The sequence below is a fragment of the Bos mutus genome, chromosome 22, assembly GCF_027580195.1.
Source record: "Bos mutus isolate GX-2022 chromosome 22, NWIPB_WYAK_1.1, whole genome shotgun sequence".
Classification (NCBI taxonomy): domain Eukaryota; kingdom Metazoa; phylum Chordata; class Mammalia; order Artiodactyla; family Bovidae; genus Bos; species Bos mutus.
The window spans coordinates 48,388,771-48,410,554 of NC_091638.1; the positions used below are offsets into that span (position 1 = coordinate 48,388,771).

At 52.6% G+C, this 21,784-nt stretch overlaps 1 protein-coding gene and 1 long non-coding RNA gene across 3 annotated transcripts; one reads left to right on the top strand and one right to left on the bottom strand.

The window, feature by feature from the left end:
• The first annotated feature begins 84 nt into the window (after positions 1–84).
• On the top strand, positions 85–19,431 carry LOC138984615 (uncharacterized). The gene is made up of 4 exons (XR_011461853.1): positions 85–234; positions 7,846–7,950; positions 14,165–14,301; positions 18,586–19,431. It is a non-coding gene; the product is annotated as an uncharacterized lncRNA (long non-coding RNA).
• ITIH1 (inter-alpha-trypsin inhibitor heavy chain 1) lies at positions 7,057–19,889 on the bottom strand. 2 transcript variants are annotated; one of them, XM_070358897.1, is made up of 18 exons: positions 19,311–19,889; positions 18,655–18,768; positions 16,450–16,575; positions 16,249–16,365; positions 15,399–15,567; positions 15,184–15,309; positions 14,102–14,283; positions 13,657–13,842; positions 12,611–12,750; positions 11,691–11,845; positions 11,579–11,593; positions 11,121–11,141; positions 10,478–10,558; positions 10,254–10,367; positions 9,049–9,250; positions 8,007–8,179; positions 7,334–7,445; positions 7,057–7,186 (listed from the first exon to the last, which is right to left on the bottom strand). In XM_070358897.1, exons 1-18 carry the CDS (start codon positions 19,455–19,457, stop codon positions 7,057–7,059), a joined length of 2,310 nt encoding a protein of 769 aa, XP_070214998.1. In that variant the 5' UTR covers positions 19,458–19,889. The 2 variants fall into 2 exon arrangements, with proteins under 2 accessions (XP_070214998.1, XP_070214999.1); XM_070358898.1 differs by having other exon boundaries at positions 12,611–12,747; positions 19,311–19,472.
• Positions 19,890–21,784: the final 1,895 nt, after the last annotated feature.

The following is a 21,784-nucleotide window of genomic DNA, read 5'->3' on the forward strand; positions in this document are numbered from 1 at the left end:
CACCACATCATGGGCACAGCCTCTGGTCTGGCCTCCTGGATCACAGTTATCTCACCTCCCTTCTCCAGGGCCCAAAACCAGACTTATCAGGGCCAGGGCCCAAAACCAGACTTACCACCCTGAGACTCGGATCTCCATGGCTGACTCCTTCCTCATTACCCTCTATGATTCCTGTGCCCCTTGGGAAAGACAATCCCCGAGTCCTGTGATCCAGCTCCAAGTTGCTTTCTGAAGGTAACTTTTCCCACCTTCCGCTTCTCTGTACCTCACATCTCTTCTCTCTGTCCCTCCAAATGTCTTCTTCCTTTTTTGTCCCCTAGCTGAGCACAGACAGCCCTGCTCCAGGCTCCAAGCTCCCAAAGGGCCTACATTCTACTGTTAATGTTTGGTTGAGGTTCGCATGTTTGGATCTGATCACTGTCTCTAGACTCTGAGCACCTGGAAGACCAGGCCATGTGTCGTGTTCCTCCCTGTGTTCTCAGTCTGACCAGGAACTCAGCTGCCCTTGGCCCTTTGGAGGATCATTCTCCCAGAAGTCCCCAGTGAGGCTGGAGTTGTGGTCCAGGACCATGGCAGCCTCAGAGGCACGGTCTTAGTGCCTCCCAGTGGGGGCTGGGTCCTTCTGGGCCATCCCAGAGCCCTGCCAGCCCCTAGACCTTCCAGAGTGGCCATCATGTGCTGGCCATACTTTTCTGAACAAAATGACCCAGTGACCCTCCCACTTGGCCACCACTGAGCAGAGATAATGAGAATGCCTAGTCACAGGATAGCTCATGTATGGATCAGACTATGGTCTTGACTGAAAGCCAAGACTTCATTTGACTGTGGTATGTACAGAGAGAGTTGACTCCTGGGGGCAGAGAAATGGAGTGAGGAAACAGAAGCTAGGAGGCAGCAGAAGCCACAAGGAAAGAGGGGACTAGTGACTGGAAATGGCAGCAGCCACAGAAGCAAAGACAGAGAGTTGCCACCTTAGCAAAATGATGGTAGATCAACAAAGGGAACTGCTGATGCCCAGCTGAGGGTCCCTGCTTTCCTCCGGCCTCTTGAATTCTTATAGTGACCCCTACTACCACCAGGCACCCAGCTCTGGGCTGACACCTGGGAGCAGAAAGAAGAAGGGCCCTTCCACATGGTTCATGCAATCACCTTCAGTGTCTGCAGTCACTGACCGCTAGGCCCTGGGGCTGTGGCAGAACTGTTGTCCTGCCAGCATTGCCCAGCAGCCCCTCCTCATGCCCGCCCCCAGCCCCTTTCCTCCAGGCTGCCACCTCATCCCTCACTACTTAGAGCTTTGTGGGAGGAACAACTCATAATAGGAAATTCTGAGGTTGCTCAAGAGGCCCCTGAGGGACATCTGGGGACTTGAGGGAGCCAGAGTCATTAGACAGAATTTGGAATTAAATGGAATCTAAGACATCTTCAGGTTCACCCTATTTCTACTCTATAGGATGGGAAAAAGAGGCCCTAGTTAGGCAGGGCTTTGCTCAGGATGACCAGCCATCTGGCAGGCCATGGCCCTCCCTTAAGAAGCCCAGAATACTCCAAACAGTGGGCTAGGCTCTGAACCTTCACGGGCTGTCCCTCAGGGCTCTATGTCCCTGGGCCTGGGGCAGCCCTGGGCCTCAGCCTCTGTGCTGTCAATCTGAGTCCTCATTTGGGGCAGGAACCAGACAGAAGACCAGAAAAACAGCAATGCTCTGGAAAGAAGGGAGTAGAGGCCCATCACACTTTGCCAGAAGGGCCAGTGGCTCCCCAAAGTACAAGGTCATCTCCCCACACCCTGTAATTTCACATTTCAACTGGGCCCCCAGACAAAGCCAGGAAAGAAATTCTGAAGGGGTCATTCCAGGCCCCATTGTGAGGAGTCAGTGGGCTGCTATTCATGAAGTCAGAGCTTCTGGGCAGTGGCTGTCTCTGCTTTGGGGAGATTTGCCTGCTCCCAGAAGTGCCAACCCCCAGCTGGGAAATCCAGTGGAGGATGGAGGCCTGGGAACTGCTTCCTGAGGCCCTGACTGCAGTGAGTGAGCCTCTAGTTCCTGGCAGGACTTCTTCAGGACTCCAAGTCCATATATTATATATATATATTTTTTTTCACATGCTCATGGTAAGTAATACTTAGAAAGATCTAGATCTGGAGTGGCAGCTTCGTGGTGCTGGAGCGACTTTGAGGAGATACCCCACTTCCACGGGCAAAGGAGAAGTCTCAGCAAGATGGTAGGAGGGGTGAAATCACGAAATCACATTTAGAATCAAACCCCATACCCACCAGAGACCCTCAGAGGGCTCAAACAAACCTTGGGCGCACCAGGACCCAGAGACCCGACAGAGACTAAGACAGAACTGTGTTTGAGTGTCTCCTGTGGGTGCAGGTCAGCAGTGGACTGCTGCAGGGGCAGGGGCTCTGGGTGCAGTAGACCTGGGTCTGGCATAAGTCCTCCTGGAGGAGGTCACCATTAACCCCAGCATAGAGCCACCAGAGCTTACACAGGACTGGGGAGACAGAGTCATGGAGCACACAAACACAACCGTGTGCACACCAGGACCCAGGAGAAAGGAGCAGTGATCCCACAGGAGACGGACCCAGACTCGCCCGTGAGTGTCCAGGAGCCTCCGGCGGAGGTGTGGGTCAGTGGTGGCCTGCTGCAGGCTGGGGGCCCTGAGTGCAGCAGTGCGTGCCTGGGACCTTTTGAAGGAGGTCACCATTATCTTCATTACCTCCACCATAGTTTGGCCTCAGGTCAAATAACATGGAGGGAACGCAGCCCCGCCCATCAACAGAAAATTGGATTCAAGATTTACTAAGCATGGCCCCACCCATCAGAACTAGACCCAGTTTCCTCTCAGTCTCTCCCATCAGGAAGGTTCCATAAGCCTCTTATCCTTCTCCATCAGAGGACAGAATGAATGAAAACCACAATCACAGAAAACTAACCAATCTGATCATATGGAACACAGCATTGTCAAACTCAATGAAACTATGAGCCATGTCATGTGGTGCCACCCAAGATAGACGGGTCATGGTGGAAAGCTCTGACAAAATGTGGTCCACTGGAGGAGGGAATGGCAAACCACTTCAGTATTCTTGTCTTGAGAACCCCATGAACAGTATTAAAATGGCAAAAAGATAGGACACTGGAAGATGAACTCCCCAGGTTGGTAGGTGTCCAATATGCTACTGGAAATCAGTGGAGAAATAACTCCAGAAAGAATGAAGAGACGGAGCCAAAGCAAAAACAACACCAGTTGTGGATGTGACTGGTGATAGAAGTAAATTCCAATGCTGTAAAGAGCAATATTGCATAGGAACCTGCAATATTGTTAGGTCCACAAATCAAGGCAAATTGGAAGTGGTCAAACAGGAGATGGCAAGAGTGAATGTTGACATTTTAGGAATCAACTAAAATGGACTGGAATGGGTGAATTTAATTCGGATGACCATTAAAGCTACTACTGTGGGCAAGAATTCCTTAGAAGAAATGGAGTAGCTATCATAGTCAACAAGAGTCTGAAATGCAGTACTTGGATGAAATCTCAAAAATGAAATGACAAAATGATCTCTGTTCATTTCCAAGGCAAACCATTCAATATCACAGTAATCCAAGTCTATGGCCTGACTAATAATGCTGAAGAAGCTGAACTTGAATGGTTCTATGAAGACCTACAAGACCTTTTAGAACTGACACCCAAAAAAGATGTCCTTTTCATTATAGGAGACTGGAATGCAAAAGTAGGAAGTCAAGAAATACCTGGAGTAACAGGCAAATTTGGCCTTGGAATACAGAATGAAGCAGGGCAAAGACTAATAGAGTTTTGCCAAGAGAACACACTGGTCTTCGCAAACACCCTCTTCCAACAACACAAGAGGAGACTCTACACACAGACATCACCAGATGGTCAACACCGAAATCAGATTGATTATATTCTTTGCAGCCAAAGATGGAGAAGCTCTATACAGTCAACAAGAACAAGACAGGAGCTGACTGTGGCTCAGATCATGAACTCCTTATTGCCAAATTCAGACTTAAATTGAAGAAATAGGGAAAATGACTAAATCATTCAGGTATGACCTAAATCAAATCCCTTATGATTATACACTGAAAATGAGAAATAGATTCAAGGGATTAGATCTGATAGAGTGCCTGAAGAACTATGGACAGAGGTTCGTGACATTGTACAGGCAGTGATCAAGACCATCACCAAGAAAAAGAAATGCAAAAAGGCAAAATGGTTGTCTGAGGAGGCCTTACAAATAGCTGTGAAAAGAAGAGAAGCAAAAACCAAAGGAGAAAAGGAAAGATATACCTATTTGATTTCAGAATTCCAAAGAATAGCAAGGAGATAAGAAAGCTTTCCTCAGTGATCAATGCAAAGAAATAGAGGAAAACAAGAGAATGGGAAAGACTAGAGATCTCTTCAAGAAAATTAGAGATACCAAGGGAACATTCCATGCAAAGATGGGCACAATAAAGGACAGAAATGGTATGGACCTAACAGAAGCAGAAGATATTAAGAAGAGGTGGCAGGAATACACAGAAGAACTATACAAAAAAGATCTTCATGACCCAGATAACCACGATGCTGTGATCACTCACCTAGAGCCAGACATCCTGGAATGTGAAGTCAAGTGGGCCTTAGGAAGCATCACTATGAACAAAGCTAGTGGAGGTGGTGGAATTCCAGTTGAGCTATTTCAAATCCTGAAAGATGATGCTGTGAAAGTGTTGTACTTAATATGCCAGCAAATTTGGATAACTCAGCAGGGGCCACAGGACTGGAAAAGGTCAGTTTTCATTCCAATCCCAAAGAAAGGCAATGCCAAAGAATGCTCAAACTACTGCACAATTGCACTCATCTCCACATGCTAGTAAATACTCAAAATTCTCCAAGCCAGGCTTCAACAGCATGTGAACCATGAATTTCCAGATGCTCAAACTGGTTTTAGAAAAGGCAGAGGAACCAGAGATCAAATTGCCAACATCTGTTGAATCGTCAAAAAAGCAAGAGAATACCAGGAAAACATCTATTTCTGCTTTATTGACTATGCCAAAGTCTTTGACTGTGTGGATCACAACAAACTATGGAAAATTCTTTAAGAGATGGAAATAGCAGACCACCTTACCTGCCTCCTGAGAAATCTGTATGCAGGCCAGGAAGCAACAGTTACAACTGGACATGGAACAACAGACTGGTTCCAAATAGGAAAAGGAGTACATCAAGGCTGTATATTTTCACCCTGCTTATTTAACTTATATGCAGGGTACATCATGAGAGTATATCATGCTTCCTTCAGTCCAGCATGAAGCACAAGCTGGAATCAAAATTGCCGGGAGAAATATCAATAACCTCAGATATGCAGATAACACCACCCTTATGGCAGAAAGCAAAGAACTAAAGAGCCTCTTTAGTGATGAAAGTGAAAAGATGAAAGTGAAAGAGGAGAGTGAAAAAGTTGGCTCAAAACTCAACATTCAGAAAAGTAAGATAATGGCATCTGGTCCCATCACTTCATGGCAAATAGATGGGGGAACAATGGAAACAATGACAGACTTTATTTTTGGGGGCTCCAAAATCATTACAGATGGTGACTGCAGCCATGAAAATAAAAGACACTTGGTGTTTGGAAGGAAAGTTATGACCAACCTAGACAGCATATTAAAAAGCAGAGACATTACTTTGCCAACAAAGGTCTGTCTAGTCAAAGCTGTTTTTTCCAGTAGTCATGTATGGATGTGAGAATTGGACTATAAAGCTGAGTGCCAAAGAATTGATGCTTTTGAACTGTGGTGTTGGAGAAGACTTTTGAGAGTCCCTTGGAGAGCAAGGAGATCCAGCCAGTCCATCCTAAGGAGATCAGTCCTGAGTGTTCATTGGAAGGACGCTGAAGCTGAAACTCCTACACTTTGGCCACCTGATGCAAAGAACTGATTCATTTGAAAAGACCCTGATGCTGGGAAAGATTGAAAGCGGGAGGAGAAGGGAATGACAGAGGATGAGATTGTTGGATGGCATCACCGACTCAATGGACATAAGTTTGAGTAAGCTCCGGGAGTTGGTGATGGACAGGAAGGCCTGGCGTGCTGCAGTCCATTCGGTCACAAAGAGTCGGACACAACTGAGCGACTGAACTGAACTGAACTCAGAAAGATCTGGAACAAACTTTGGCCGTCAGCCGCCAGAAAATTTACATGGAGTGGTTAAGCACATAGATGCTGATGCCAGATAGAATCGGTTCAAATCCCAGTTCCACCACTTAAACCATGAGGGATTTGCGACAAGTTACCTAACCTCGGATATAAACAGTCATGACAAAAGTGTCCCCTAGGGCTGTTGGGAGCATGGAAGTGAAAGTATGTCAGTCAGTCGTGTCCAACTCTTAGCAACCCCCTGGACTGCAGCCCGCCAGGCTCCTCTGTCCATAGATTCTCCAGGCAAGAATACCAGAGTGAGTTGCCCTTCCCTTCTCCAGGGGATCTTCTCAACCCAAGGACTGAACCCAAGGTCTCCCGCTTTGCAGGGAAATTCTTTACCGTCTCAGTCACCAGGGAAGCCCTAGCGCTGTTGGGAGTATGTATATATTCAGTTAATTCAGCAAAGGCACTGAAAACAGTACCTGACTGCAGGAAGCACTGGGGCAGCTTTGGCCATTGTGGGTCATTCCTATACAATCCGCCAGCGTGTCCTTTGGTCTCTGGACCAATAGGGGAAGCCATGTGCATGGGACACTCGGGCATTCAGAGGGCACAGGGCCAGACGGCTACAGAGAATGGGGGTGGGGGTGGAGGCAGAGTTGGTGCAGGCTCCCTCCCGGCCTCCAGGTCTGCTGTGACTCCTGAGCCCTTCTGAGGAGCAACATCTTGGGTTGCCTCCTTGCCACCCCCTGTTCCCCAAAAGCAGCCAGGCTGAGCTAAACATAGCTTCTCTTTAATGGAAATCATGAGTGCTTTGACATAGGAGACCAGCTTGAACGGGAAGGTGTGGCCAGTGCAGCAGGTCAGGATGCTACCCTGCCCCTCTGCCGTGGTCCCAAGGGAGGATGGGTGTGCCAGCTGGAGCTCAGAAGATGTCAGGGACGATATAGTCAGTGTGGATGCCGTCAATCAGCCCATCCCCATTGTTGTGAATGAACCAGCAGGTCACCTCAGCCCCATGTCGGGGGTCCTTCCTGTAGTCTTTTTGCAAGCCCCTGAGGAGAAATATGCCAGCTGGGGTCACCTTTTGGATCCAGCAGGGCTGTACCTCCCCAGGACGCCCACCCGACCCATGTGACACCTAGAAGAAGACCTGGACCAATGATGGAGAAGGCCAAGGGCAGAGATGCTGGGAGACCCACCTGGTGACCGTCAGGCGGCGGTTCTTCACCACCATTGTGGCATCTGTTTTTGTGGGGTCAGAGCCTGGGTGGAGGTCGGACACTTTATAATCAAAGGGGTGGAAGAATTGTCCTGGAAAGGCATGCACAAGACCGTGGTTACCATCGGGGGCCTTGCTGCCCTGTGCTCACCAGGTGCTCCCTGGAGGTTTAGAGTTATGGCACTATTTTTTCCCAAGGGCTTGACTGTTTCTGATAAATTTTAACATCCAAAGCCACCTCTAGTTCACTTACTATAAAGAAGCAGATATGTTGCTTCTATAGGAATTCCAAAGGAATATGGCTGGGGAGAGGGGAGGGAGGGGTAGAGAGCAGGGTCTGCAGGAAGGCCACAAAGAGAAGCAGTGTGGCCATGACCCATCCCACCCAGGAGGTGTCTGGGAGTCCACTGGACCTTTCTCTTTTCTAATTGGACCTCTCCTTACATGCTCTCAGGCTCACTTAAGCTTTAGTTTCACTGTGTTTGATTACAGCCTCTTTGAGGGACAAGCCGTCACCAGGACCCTCTTTGGAGCTCTGAGCCTTGGAGGCCACGTTGGAGGTGCACCTGTCCTGGTGCCTCGCAAAGCTGACCCATGGTGAGTCCTAACACGCCACCCCCCACAGCTCTGCCAGCCTGGCCAGCCGGACATACCCAGCAGCCCGTGTGTCCGTGCTGACATCCGGTGACTATCCAGCACATAGAAGCCCAGGAAGTCCTGGCGGACAGCACTCCCCCTCCACACCCGGTGCAGGACGACCTCGAAGGTGCCCCCGTCCTCCACAGACACCACCAGGTTCCTCTTCCTGTTGATGGTCACCAGCACCCTGTGGGGCCGGGTGCCATGAGGGTGGATGCAGCTTCACTGCACCCCTCCGTTCAGCTGCTCTTGTCCTTGGGACCCAGCTCTTATGACCCCCTCTCCTCTGAGATGGTTGAGTATTTCTTGCTCCACACTTCTTCCCACATGTTGCTGCTGGGTATATTCTGTACAGGCCCTGTGCTAAGCCCTCCATTGAAACTATATCATTCAATTCCCCCTTTGATCCTGTGAGGACCACAGCTCAAAGAGGTTAAGAAGTTGCTCGAGTTCACATAGCTGGTGAGTGACAGAGCCAGGACTTCTACTCCAGCCTGTCAAGTATGAGTCTGTGTTCTTTGACTCATCATATGATCCACTATACTGGACCCTGCCCACCTCTCCCTATAGCTCCACTGAGCAGCACTGGGCTCTGATGCTCGGCAGTGTTTACAGATAAATGAGTGAAGGAAAGAACAAACACTAAACAAGTCATACTAAGACAGCGCTGAAAGACAAGCCCAGAGAACACAAGTTCAGCAGAGGAAGAGACCAGGATGGGTTCAGGGAAGAGGTGGCCCTTGCGCTGGGCCTGGGAGGATGAATTGCTTGGTTTGGTGGAGACAGGACTGTGGGGCGAGGGTGCCACAGGAGCTCAGGCAGCCAGGCCCAGAGACACGCATCCCGGAACCAAAGGAAATTGGGAGTGAGGGGTCGGGAATGGTTCACAGGGCCCAGCATGTCTGCACGGAGGCCTTATGACCTCACTCACAGACAGAGCTCAGGGAATGAGGGTCCACAGGCTCGGGGGGTGGGGCTGGCTCTGGGGCTTCATGCCTTGGCCCTCACCACACTCACCCCTGCCTCCCTTCCCAGGCCCCCGCCTAAGCTGGTTACTCATTTTGCCGCAGGAAGGCCTGGTCCCTCCAGGAGAACACGGGCCCGCCAGACCCAGGGTTCAGCGTAATGTTCTGAGGAGTCACTTCCAGCTGGAAGTCAGTTGCGGGGTTTGCGATCCCCAGACGCCCGAAGTACGTGCCCTCATGCTTCCCAGGGCTCCCGGCCTCGTTGCCGATGAGCTGCCCGTTCACTGAGAAGCCTGCAGTAGGGTGAAGGGTCATCAGGTCGGGGGCCAGCTCTCACCAGAACCCTGCCAGCCAGTCTTTGCTCCTGCCCTCCCTCTTTGGTCACTGAGAGCCTCAGCACCCAAGGAGGTAGGCTTTCAGGACAGGTGCAGGCCACACACAGCACCGCCTGCCTCCCTTCCCACCACCCTCTCTGAGATTAGAATGCTCTGTTCTGCGCTCTGAAGGAGGTCTCGCCTCCCCAGGACAGGCCTTGGAGCTGCTTATTCTCCATGACGCAGGGCAGGTGCTGTAGGTGAGTCTTAGGGCCTCTCCACAGAGGCCTCCTCTGAACTGGGCAGCAAGCAGCCCCCTCCCCATTGTCACTGTCCCAAAACTATCCTTGTCTCATGCTCTGAAATGGTCACCTAAGAATCTGTTCACCTGTTTATCTCCCTTCCCTAAACTCCACGAGAGCAGGGACTCTGTCCGGGTTTCCATTGTGTCCCCAGCCCTTTGGATGTGCTCAACAAACATGTGCAGATGACCTGAATGGACTGGGAGGGTGGGAGAAGCATCCAAGATATGGAGAGGGCATTGTTCTCATCACTGGAGCCCGGGGGCAGCGGGGAGGTTGACTCCAAGACCCCTGCAGCCATGAAGGGCCAAGGGAGGGGTATGCAGCAGGGTCACAGGATAATTTACAGGACTCGGTACAAAATGAAAACAAGGGGCCCCTCCTTCAAAAATTAAGAATTTCAGGATGCAACTGCAGAGCATTAAATCAAGCATGGGGCCCTTCCCATGCACGGTTCCGTGCACCTGCACAGGTCGCATGCCCACAAAGCTGGCCCTATGTAGCGCCCAGGCAGGTGGGTGGGGTGTGACGGCGGCAGGCTGAGCCCAGCCAGGTGGCGGGTACACTGGGTGTGGGCAGTGGGGGCCACAACCACTGTCCTTCCTGGTTATGGCTGAACGCTGAGGGCAGAGGAGCCTGGGCCCCACCCTCTCTGGCAGGGGGTGTGATGTCACCAGTACCTGTGTCAGGATCCTGCACCAGGCTCAGGACCACACCAGGCTCCTCGTTGATGTTGAAGCACAGAGTGTCCTCTTTCTGGGGCACGTGGATGAGGAAGTGCGGGTCAGTATCCACTGAGGGCACAGCATGGAGTCCGTTAGACTGAGCGTTAGGCAGATGGGGCCAGCTGGGAACAAGGGTTCAGCCAGGCAGGAATGTCCCTCAGACCCTCCCAAGGACTCACCGCCAGTCACTTGGTCTGGCAACTTCTTGATGTCGAGGCTGGAGTGCGTTGGAGCAGGCTGGGAGGCCTGTAGCATGAAGGCTGAGCAGCAAGAGTGAACGGCCTTTAGAAGGGAGGTGGCCAGGCTTTCCCTGCAGCTGGTGGCTCCTTCTCTGGGGCCCCTCCCACCCAGGCAGGCTGGCCCGAGGCCGCGGGTGCACGAGTGGACATGGAGACTTTGACACCTCTCGGGATGTGGGAATGGAAGTTTGGCCCAGAGCAATGGCCTGGCCTGGAGAAGAAAATGGCAACCCAAACAAGTATTCTTGTTTGGGAAATCCCATTGACAGAGGAGCCCAGTGGGCTATATAGTCCCTGGGGTTGCAAGAGTCAGACATGACTGAGCAACTAAATCACCACTACCAGTGTCCTGGCCCCAGCTCGGTCTCCTTCATGAGGACCTGGTGGGCTGGTGGCTCTGGGGTTGGGAGGCCAGGCCTGGGTCAGGGGGAGAGTTCTGAGGGCTCCCAGCGAGAGGGAGCGAGGAGCACTGGAGCAGAGAGAGACAGCCTTAGATGGGCAACACCCTGGGCTTTGCTCAGGACTGAGGGTGGTCCCGTGGAGCAGAGGTAAGACGTGCGTTGTCAGGGTGACGGCCACTTACTCTTTCTGGGTCCCACCATCTCTGTAGAGGACAAGGACAGAGGACAGCGTCACCCTCCCTGCTCCAAGGGCAACTGGGCCAAAACCTCAGTCAGGCCTGGGCAGCCCTCTTCCTGGGGGTCCCAGCCCTCCTCCTGTGGGACTCAGCCCTCTCCTAGGGGTCCCAGCCCTTCTCCTGGGGGTCCCAGTCCTCCTTGCAAACGGATGCTCACACTAAGGGCCCCAAAGAAGGCCCGGGAGTGGAGGGGTTCAGGCTGTGTGAGGGCTCCCCAAACACTCAGGTAGCAACAGTTTGGTTACAACAAAGTGGGGAAGGGCATCTCAGGGAAGGAAGAGACCAAGAAAGGCTGGAGCCAGGCAGGTGTGGGGAGGGGATCTGTGTGTCTGGTGGCCAGAACTGCGCCACTTGCCCAGCCACCCAGAGCCCCTTGCAAAAGTCAACATGATTTAAAAACTCACCCAAGGGCAGAGAATCTAGAAAGGAGAGAAAGGAAAGAGAATTAACGCCCTGGAGGCTTTTGGTTCTCAGAAGCCTCCCCATGCCCACAGCCTCCCCTCAGCCAGCCCATACCGTCCAGGGGCTTATCAATGATGGGCTCCAGGCCGTCCTGGTCTGTCATGCCCCTGACGGTCATGGAGGTCAGTGGGGTCACGAACTGATAGGCCAATGACATCTGCAGGGCCTTTGCTGACACGTTGGCCTTCTCCTCGCCCTCCAACTTCATCCTGCGAGACAGACACCGGCTCCAGGCCTGCAGCTTGGACGACAGTAAACTTGCATTCCCTTGTCCTTTCCTGCTGTTGTTCACTTGTTCAACAGGCATGGAATAAGCCCCTGCAGTGGCCCCACTCAGGGGCTGCCTTCAAGGACCTCATGATTTAAATGCCTCCCATAGAGAAATGGGTTTCCTTGGTGACTCAGATGGTAAAGAATCTGCCTGCAATACGGGAGACCTGGGTTCGATCCCTGGGTCGGGAAGATCCCGTGTTCTTGCCTGGAGAATTCCATGGACAGAGGAGCCTGGAGGGCTATAGTCCATGCGGTTGCAGAGTCGGACATGACTGAGTGACTAACAGTTTCATAGAGAAAACCTGGAGGTTTGGTAGAGCTGGGGGATGTGCCCCAGAATTCAACAGCTGTGACATTCTGGCAAGTGGTCTAACCTCTCTGAACCCCGGTGTGCTCAGTATGTTGTGAGGATGAACTGAGTGTGTCTGGACACAGTAGCCCCACGGGCAAGGGCAGCATCGCCCACAGAGCTAAGTAGGAGCAAACGGCAGGCCGCCCTGTGCCCCCCTGCAGGCCCCGCCCACACATTGACTGCCTGGTTGATATTAACTTAGAGAGCAAAGTCAGAGAACAGTAAATCTGACCTGCTCACACGTTCAAGACTCAGAACCACCCCTTCTTAGTTCAAAGAGCCAGGGGTTGTGGGGGGTGCTCTTGGGCGGTTGTGCCCCCATTCCCCTAGGCAGCCAGTGGGCTGGTACCGCTTGGCCAGCAGCTCCTGGATGGTCAGGTAGGCCCACAGGCGTTCAACGTGGTTCTCCAGCATGTGGCCCCGTTCTCGGAGCAGTTTCTTCATCTCTTCCTCGTCCACCAGGCAGGTTGTCATGAATTCTTGGCCCTCCTGAGAGAGGCGAGGGCGAGAGAGGCTGTGAACCTTTGTCAGCATTCCATCCCCCGTCTTTCCTAAGCCTGCACTTCTCATCCTCACCCATCCATTCCTTCCATAAAAGTTGCCAAGCACCCTCTGTGAGCCAAGTTGACCCAGGCCTCGGGGATCCCAGGGGAGGAGGATCAGGCTCTGCTCTCATAGAGTTACTGTCTCTGGGGGATGCCAGCAAACAGCCGGCCAGTCCACCATGCAACTGTGTCCACCCCACCCCGCTCCTCCAGATGCCCATTCAACTTGCCGCAGCCCACAAGTGTGCCTTTTCTCCTCAGCTACGATATGGGGGCACCTCTTCCCAGGGGTTTGCCATGCACAGGATTATTTCATTTACTCCACACAACTCTCTAGTGCAGTTTTACCCTCATAGTACAGAAAGGCCTAGAGACACGGACCCATTTGATCGATGTCACCCACCTGGAGCCAAGGTCTAGCTCAGCTTTCCTCACTGAAAGCCGGAGTCCTGAACCCTCAGCTACAACCAGACGGCTAGACTCCAGGTCTCCAGGACCCCCGAGCGTGCATGTGCACACGTGCACTGCACTGTGGTACAAAGCTGAGTGTGTAGTAGGTGCTCAGGAAATAGTGTCACTTGAGAAGGAAGACGCTAGCCTCTCACTGCCTCATGCTTTAGGAGGAATGACATGGGGAATAACAGGTGGTCCAGTTGGCTGCAAGGGATGACCACTTATCAAGGCCACTTGAGCCTGCCCTCAGGATGACTGCATTGGGAGAATGTTCAGCCCTGGGGGTGTGTGTGGCCTGGTGGGGTGAGGGCACTCCTCTGGGGAAAGAGAGGTTGCCAAGGGCACAGGGGTGGGGAGCTTCTGAGTGCCTCTCCACCCTTTGCAGCCCTCTATTTACCCCGTGAGCTCGCACGTCCGCCTTGAAGCTGCTCAGTTTGTGGTCAGCAATGCGCCCCGCCACCATGATTTCCGAGCCTTCGTAGTACTGTTTATGGCGGTGCTGGGTCAGGTCTGAGACGGCTTCCCGGGGGTACAGCAACTCCACATCCCTCAGGAGGGGGTTGGCTACCTGCTCATAGAAACCCTGCAGGAATGGGGGGGTGCAGCCTCAGAGCTGGTGGGTCACCCTAGGCATCCAACAGGAAACCCCCTCACAAAGTGGTATGTCAGGATCGCTGCCTTATAGAAGGAATTGCAGGCTCAGGGGTTAAGGAACTGGCTCAAGGTCCCGCAGCTAAGTTGAACTCTACACCAGAGCTTTATCTGCTCTGGGCTGGTGGGTACATGGCTGCCAAGGCTCTGATCCCCATGGTGTGACTTTGAGGGGCTGTGGGAGAGGAGACCTGCAGCTGCTGGGTAGCATCATGGTCCTCGTAGATTCTCTGGACACGTCCATTGTTCTCCAGGGACATGACCTCCAGGAAGTTCAAGTCCACATCATGGCCAAAGCCCAAGTTGTAGAGTGGGAACCTGCCCTTGATGCCATCTCGGACATTCTTGAGGATTTGGGTACGATCCATCACCCCTGCAGCCACACAGCCAGGTAGGGATGGGATGCATGTGGGGCATGAGGGCAACTTGGGGCACCCTCTGGGGGCCAAGCCTCCCATCTTAGACCATCTCCAGTCCCCACTAGCCTCTTGAGGCCACGCCTCTTGCTGTCTCCTCTGGGTGATGCAATAGCTGCTAACAGAGCTCCTAGAAGACTGCCCATTTCCATGGATCCATCATGAGCAAATCTGATTTTAAACCCTCCACGGCTCCTCCCATGGCCTGTGAGGGCCTGCTGACCTTTCCACTCTGTTTTACCTGCTTTATACATGCCTGCACTTCCTGCACAGACCTTGCCGGTGCACAAACCTTGTTTTGTTCAAGCTGCCCCTTCTGCCAGGGATGCCTTCCTGCTTCTCCTCTCCTCCTTCCAGATGGAGCTCAGGGCTCACCTTCCTCCAGGAGGCCTTCTGAGACTCTGCCTGGGTCAGGTGCCCCTTGTCTGTGGTCTTTTGGCCTCCTGGCACCCTGTTCTTTCAGAGCCCTTGACAGAGCATCTGTTCCTGGGTCTGCTTCCCCCAGTGGACCCTGGACTCCTTAAGGGCAAAGATGTTTCTTGTTCTCTTAGTGTCTCTTCTTGGTCCCTACTCCTGTGCTTGGTGAGGTACTGAAAACACAGTTCATTAAATTCAGCCTAGGAGTCCTGCCCCTCCTTCTGGGCCCCGTCCAGCCCTGTGTCATGGAGAAACACTCCCAGTTTCCCACCTCAGGACAGAGGAGCACCTTGGAGCTTCTGCAGACTTTATGGTCTGAACTCTGCTCTTAGACAAGTGCTCAGCTTTACCCTTAGCCTCTCTGCCCCCAGACGGCATCCCCAGTGCCTTCCATAATGAGCAGACCCAACACCTCCCAGGGTATCCCTGATGGCACTTACCTTCTGTGGGCTCGCCATCTGTCAACATGATGAGAATTGAGGCGTGGTTGCTGAGTTCTGGGAGACTTTGCTGAGCTTTGTTCAAGATCTCAATTCCCCTAAGCAGACCTCCATTCAGGTTTGTAGCTGCAAAAAAAGAGAAAGCAGATCAGTGTGTGCCTTCAATCTGAGGGGACAGAGGTGGCATCAAGGTGGCCCCAGACCCCTGCCCCTACCCCCGGCCAGGGAGAATTGCTGCACGAAGTTCCGAGCTGCCTCCAGGTTGGCAGGAGATGCCTGCACCAGCGAACCCTTCCATGACTGCACTGCAGACCCAAAGAGGACCAGGTCGAAGTAGTCCCCTGGCTGCATGTCCCCCAGGATTTTATGGAGCGCCTCCTTGGTCTGTAAGGATAGGACAGTCAGTGGAGGGACAGGGCCCCAGGATAGTGCCTTCTGTAATCTCCAGATGCCCAGTTAAAAGACCCACAGGGTTAGAGGCATGTGGCAGACAAACAGGAGGGGCAAGAAAGCTAGTGGTGACAGGAGAGGAGCCTCCTGCTGAGTGAGCCCTGGGGTGGCTGAGGGCGTGGAGAAGGCAAAGGGACCCAGTGGGAAAGGGAAATGACCAGGAGTTCAGGGGGGCAGGGTTACGACAGAGGACCCCTGGAGGCTGGGTTTCTAAAACCCTGCTTGTCCACCAATGGTTTCACTGTGCCATGGACAGGGCACAGATCATGCGTGTGGAGGGGAGGCTGCTGCCAGCTGCAAGCCATCTCTGGACCCCTGTAATCATCCCCACATGCCTAGAACACAGGTCTCATCTTCCAAGCCCTCCCCCACTGGTAAACGTCATGACTCTGTGGGCCCTGTCACCTTGCTCCTATTCTTGCCATCGAGAAGTGAGTGTACTTGCTCATGGCTGCACAGTGAGAAGTGGCCCTGACCACTGGGATTTCCTGTTAGATTACCCTGCCTCTGGCCAGGGACAGAAGTCCCAAACCCAGGCTCTGCAGGCAAAACTAGTTCGGGGTGGGCGATGGGGTTGAAGAAGCTCCCACTGGGCTGTTCAGAGCCACCATTTACCTGCTTCACTTTCTGGCCTTCCATGGAGGAGCTGATGTCAATCACAAAAACCACATTCTTGTTCAGTTTTTTTAGGTTTTGGGGAGCAAAGAAGTGGGCAAAGTAGTTATTGGCGACCTGAAACACAAACGGGTGAGTGAGGCCGCTCTCAAAAGGACCCCTGTCTGCCCCGTAAGTCTCAGGCTAGAAGTTCAGACTCACCAGGAGGTCACAGGCATCATCCCGATTGACATCGTAAGTCACCTTGAAGTCCCCATTCAGCAAGGTTGTAGAGCACGTGGGGCAGGTTTGCTGCTGGCTCACTGTGGGGCGGAAAAGCACGTGACCCTGGAACAAGCGAGAGTGTGAGGCATTACTGGTTTGCAAGGACAACATAAGATGTGTGCATGTGTGTGTGTGTCGTATATAGCCATAGGAATGAGTCTCATGCGACCCTCACCCTGCTGCTGAGAGTGCACGCCTGTGCAAAGTAGGAGAGAAGACCTGTTTCTTTGCTCACATGCTTCTGAATCATTGGAATTGTCTACAATAAGTATCACCATTTCGGGTACACAATGAAAAACAAAATAACAGCAGCATGTTGGAAATTCCCTGGCAATCCAGTGGTCAGGACTCTGAGATTTCATTGCTGGGGGCCCAGGTTCAATCCCTGGTTGGGGAGCTAAGATCCCGCAAGCCACACGGTGTGGCCAAAAATTTAAATAATACCAGGATGAGAGACACTTGGCATCTCATAATGTTCAGTGAAAAAAGAACACTGTGCTGGAAAATGGAACCTGCCTGGATAGACAAGGAGAAGGAAGGGCCCAGAGTGGGAGCTTCAGCCTGGTTGAACTTGGTGCTGGTGCTCAGGGAAATTGGGGGTGGTTTGCTGGAAAACTCAGCAGTGGCCACAGGACTGGAAAAGGTCAGTTTTCATTCCAATCCCAAAGAAAGGCAATGCCAAAGAATGCTCAAACTACCGCACAATTGCATTCATCTCACATGCTAGTAAATACTCAAAATTCTCCAAGCCAGGCTTCAGCAATATGTGAACCATGAACCTCCAGATGTTCAAGCTAGATTTAGAAAAGGCAGAGGAACCAGAGATCAAATTGCCAACATCTGCTGGATCATCGAAAAAGCAAGAAAGTTTCAGAAAAAAACATCTATTTCTGCTTTACTGACTATGCCAAAGCCTTTGACTGTGTGGATCACAGAAATCTCCTGCAGAAAATTCTGAAGGAGATGGGAATACCAGACCACCTGACCTGCCTCTTGAGAAACCTATATGCAGGTCAGGAAGCAACAGTTAGAACTGGACATGGAACAACAGACTGGTTCCAAATAAGAAAAGGAGTACGTCAAGGCTGTATATTGTCACCCTGCTTATTTAACTTCTATGCAGAGTACATCATGAGAAACACTGGGCTGGAGGAAGCACAAGCTGGAATCAAGATTGCCGGGAGAAATAACCTCAGATATGCAGATGACACCACCCTTATGGCAGAAAGTGAAGAAGAGCTAAAGAACCTCTTGATGAAAGTGAAAGAGAAGAGTGAAAAAGTTGAGTAAGCTCCGGGAGTTGGTGATGGACAATGAGGCCTGGCGTGCTGTGGTTCATGGGGTCGCAAAGAGATGGACACGACTGAGTGACTGAACTGAACTGAACTGTCCTCAGTACATTTCTGTACCTCCGTACTTTCCACATTTTTCTTAAGGACCCTTTCTTTTTACATTTTGTTTGTTGGTTATAAAAGTAAAATATGTTCATTAAAGATATTTGAAAAGAATTACTAGGAAGACAAAGATGATTCCCTTGGTCCCCTACTGAAAGCAAGTGTTTGCTAGCACTCCACCGTGTCGCATTTTGTTTCTAAGGAACCCCTCCAAAACTGTAGGAAACATTTCTTCTAAGTGAACTGTTACAGTCACTACCAAAGGTGGGTGGGGAATAAACGGTTTGCTCCTGGCTCTAGTTGAGAGCAAGTTAGGAAGCGGGGCACTAGCTGGGTATCACCCATCCATATGCCGCACTCCTGAGGAACCGGGGTAGGAGCAAGCAGGATGCTCCTGGAATTCTTGTAGATGGGTGGGAAGCGACAAGTGGTAAGTGACTGGGTAGGCCAACATCCTTGCCAAACTTAATCATGTTTCCAAGAACACTGGGTCTTGGAATGCTGAGGTTTACACATGTGTCCTATATACCGTGAATGCTTTCCCAGGAGTATGAGATAAGCAAAGAGGAAACTGAGGCTTAAGCAAGCCAGCAACTCGCTGCAGACCAGGCAGACAGACCCTCCCCAGCCTTAGGCTTTTGAGAATCAGAAGTGCTGAGTTCTCTTCTCTCTCCCATAGGGCAGCCTGCAGCCCCTGCCTGGTTGAGCTAGGCTGAGAAGTCTCTGAGGGCTCCGCCATCTGACGCACCTTTTTCCCTGAGAAGGACTTCTTGATAAGTTGGGCAGCCAGTTCCTTGGGGAGGAAGGAGGCCTCGACATCCAGCTTCCTGATCCCCTGGGGCTCAAAGATGTCCACGTCGATCTGTGGCATTGAAACAACTCCTGCACCAAGGCTCGCATTTGGGAACCATCATCAAGTCTCAGCCAAGAGCCAGCGTGTATCCTGGCCCCCCCCACCATATGCAGCGCCCACCCAGCTCTCAGCACAGGGCCTGGCATGTCACAGGCATTCCAAAAATATTGGCCAAATGAAGATGTGCATGTCTGTGCCCCTCAACTCAGCCACCACTTACGTGCCAGCCACAATGACAGCCCCTCAGGCTGTCTGGGAGTTGCCTACAAAATCCCTGAACATTCACTATCTCTCATGATCTTTGCAGCACTTCTGGGACACACAGAACCCCCATTTAACAGATGAGCAAGCTGAGGCTCAGAAGGAGAAGGCTGGAGGGTTCAGGGAGCCACAGAGAGCCACTGGAGCCCACCTGGAAGAGTTAGTACCCTCCCTGTGTGCCCAGGACTGCACACAGAGGGTGCTGAGCTTACATGTGCAGCCACAGTGAGGGAAAGGCAAGAGCCTGGCTCCTGAGACCTCACGCCTGCCTGTGGTCACCCGCGAGCTACCTCAAAATGCTGCACCAGCTGCTGGGGCTTGACTTTGATGACAATGTCGTACTGCATGAGCTTCCGCCTCAGCACCTCCTCATAGGTCAGCCGGAACGTGGCCTTGCTCCGTGGACCGACGATGATGTGGATGGAGAACTGCTCCATTGTTCTCCCTGAGGCCCTGGATGTGCCACCAGGGCCAAAACCAGACACGTCACATGGTAAGTGACGTGTGGGTCCTTGTCACTTAAAACATACTCCTCAGAATCAATTTCTCTTATTTTTAGTGCTTCCCCCAGCCTTCTTTGACCCTCACCCTGCCTTAGCTGACTGGCCAGAGTCAGGGCCCCCTTCTCCAGAGGTCTTGTCCAGCACACCTGTGCTAGCAGTGGATTTGACCAGTTTACTCCCATCCCCTCATCTGGGGCTGCCCTCCACCCAAGACACCTTGCAGCCTTCAGATCCATGCTGGCAGGGGGTGGGTGGCACTAGAGATTGGGCCGGCAGGGCCCAGAGCTCACCTGACAAGTCCTGCATTCTCTCCTGAGATGGCTGCTTTCCGGTATTGCTTCCATGCAGTCACTTTGTCCTTTATGTCTCCAGTGAAGGCATTTTCATCTGCTGTGCTGCAGGGAGGAAGAAGCCATCAGGGCAGTGCCCCTCCCCCACCACATGGGGCCTTGAGTCGGGGGCACTCCCAGTTCGGGGTTGGGGGGGAATGGAGGCGGGGGGTAGCACTGAGGAGGTCCTGTCCAGGTGAGCACTTGGGGGAGGGCTTCCCCTGCCAGTCTCCCGCTGACCCCAGAGTAGCTCAGGGACCCTAGCACGGAGGTGGGCAGCCCGGCCACAGGGTCCAGCAGTAAGCCTTGGGTGCTGGCCTGTGCTTCTGGGCCCTCGGCTGAAAACATTCTGTCAGAGGCTTTGGTTTGCTCTCCAAGATGGCAGCCCAGAGCAGGCCCTAAAGGGCTTTTCAGTCCCTCAGAGCTGGGTCTGGCCCTTGGCCCTTGGGTATGAGGGGAGCCCTGGCTGTGGGCTGGGCCTGGTGAACCAGGCAAGGCACGCACATGGCAAAGTCGCTGATGAAGGCCGTCTTGGGTATTTCCACGTTGAAGGACACTTCCTTGGCTGTGTCAGCGCTGTTGACCACTTGGCTGGTGATGATGTAGTGGGCGAAGCGAGAGGTGACTTTGCAGTTGACTTTCAAACTGCGGATGACCACACCATCGACAGCCTAAAGTGGGATGTGCAGGAGGTGGCCTAGGATGGGGGCCCCCCAGCACCCAGCTCTGACATGGGTGCTATTCTGTATGCCTGAAACAGTGCCATGGGAATTGAGGTGGCTAGAGAGCCCCTGTCTGTGGGAGTCGGGAGTCCCCCTGCCCAGGGGCGTGCCCCAAAACCTGGGGGAAACTGGCGGTAATAATGGCCCCACCACAGACCCCTTTGCCGAGACCCACACTCACTGCATCCACAGCCATTCGCTTCTGTAAAACAAAACCAGGGCAAGTGTGAATGCAAGCACTCAGGGGACCAGGGCCTATCTGTTAAGGCATGGGAGTGGGATGTAGCCTGTGTCCTCAACACCCCAGCTTCATCTCCCCAGTGCTGCTAGGGGGTCCTCTCCCTTCAGAGGAAGTCGAGGTGGGTGGGGAAAGCCCCCATCCCTGGGCTCCCTTCCAGGCTCAGCTGCCTGGTTCTGGCCCAGGGCTATACCCACATACCTTGCCACCTTTGGGATTGCGTGTGGGTGAACCCTGAGCGGCCACGGCCTGCAGGGCGAGCAGGGACACCAGGCACACGCAGAGGAGCCCCCGCAGCCCCATCGTGCCGCGCGTGATCTCAAGACTCCTGCTGCCTTGTCACCTCACTCAGACCATGAGTAAATACAATGCTGGATAAACACAGATTAAACATTAGACAAGGTCAGGGCAAGTATTACAATTTGAGGGATCAAAAATTGACAGTGAAAGCTTTCTCTAGGGGGATTCCCAGCTGTGTAAACTCCCGGCCAGACTCAGACTGTGGCCCTCGGTTAGAACCGCACTCGGCCAGCGTGAATTGTGAATTTTAATCCCGGATCTGTGGCACAGGGGCAATACCAGTGATGCGGTGGCAGGTGTCAAGAAGCCACAATTAAAAATGAATTTCTCTTCATTAGGTGTTCTTGTCAAAATTCTTTAATCATCAACAAACTTTTCAGACAGTCATATAGTCACCTGGGAGGCAGATATGATGATTTAGGAAGTGTCTGCCCACATCCTTGTTTCTGACGGCACCAACTCTAGCCATCCTGCCAGGGCCGTCTGGACAGTTCTGGGGATACGTAATGGGTGACGCGCCTTCTAGGGCGGTCAGCTTTTGGAAGAAGAGCAGAAGCAAACCTCATCGTTTCTCTGGGCAGGGATGCAGAGGAACCGGGAGCAGCGGAGACGAAGATGAATGCCACGCTTTCACGATGAAGGGTGGACTACGAGCCACCCTCTGCTCTCAGC

Coding starts and splice junctions, on each gene's coding strand:
- ITIH1 (XM_070358897.1), bottom strand. CDS start 19,457: ATGGAGCAGTTCTCCATCCACATCATCGTCGGTCCACGGAGCAAGGCC. Junction 15,310..15,398: donor GCAATTCTCCCTGGCCGGGG/GTAGGGGCAGGG, acceptor CTTTTTTTGCAG/CTACAAACCTGAATGGAGGT. Junction 13,843..14,101: donor ATGCTACCCAGCAGCTGCAG/GTCTCCTCTCCC, acceptor CCATTCCTGCAG/GGTTTCTATGAGCAGGTAGC.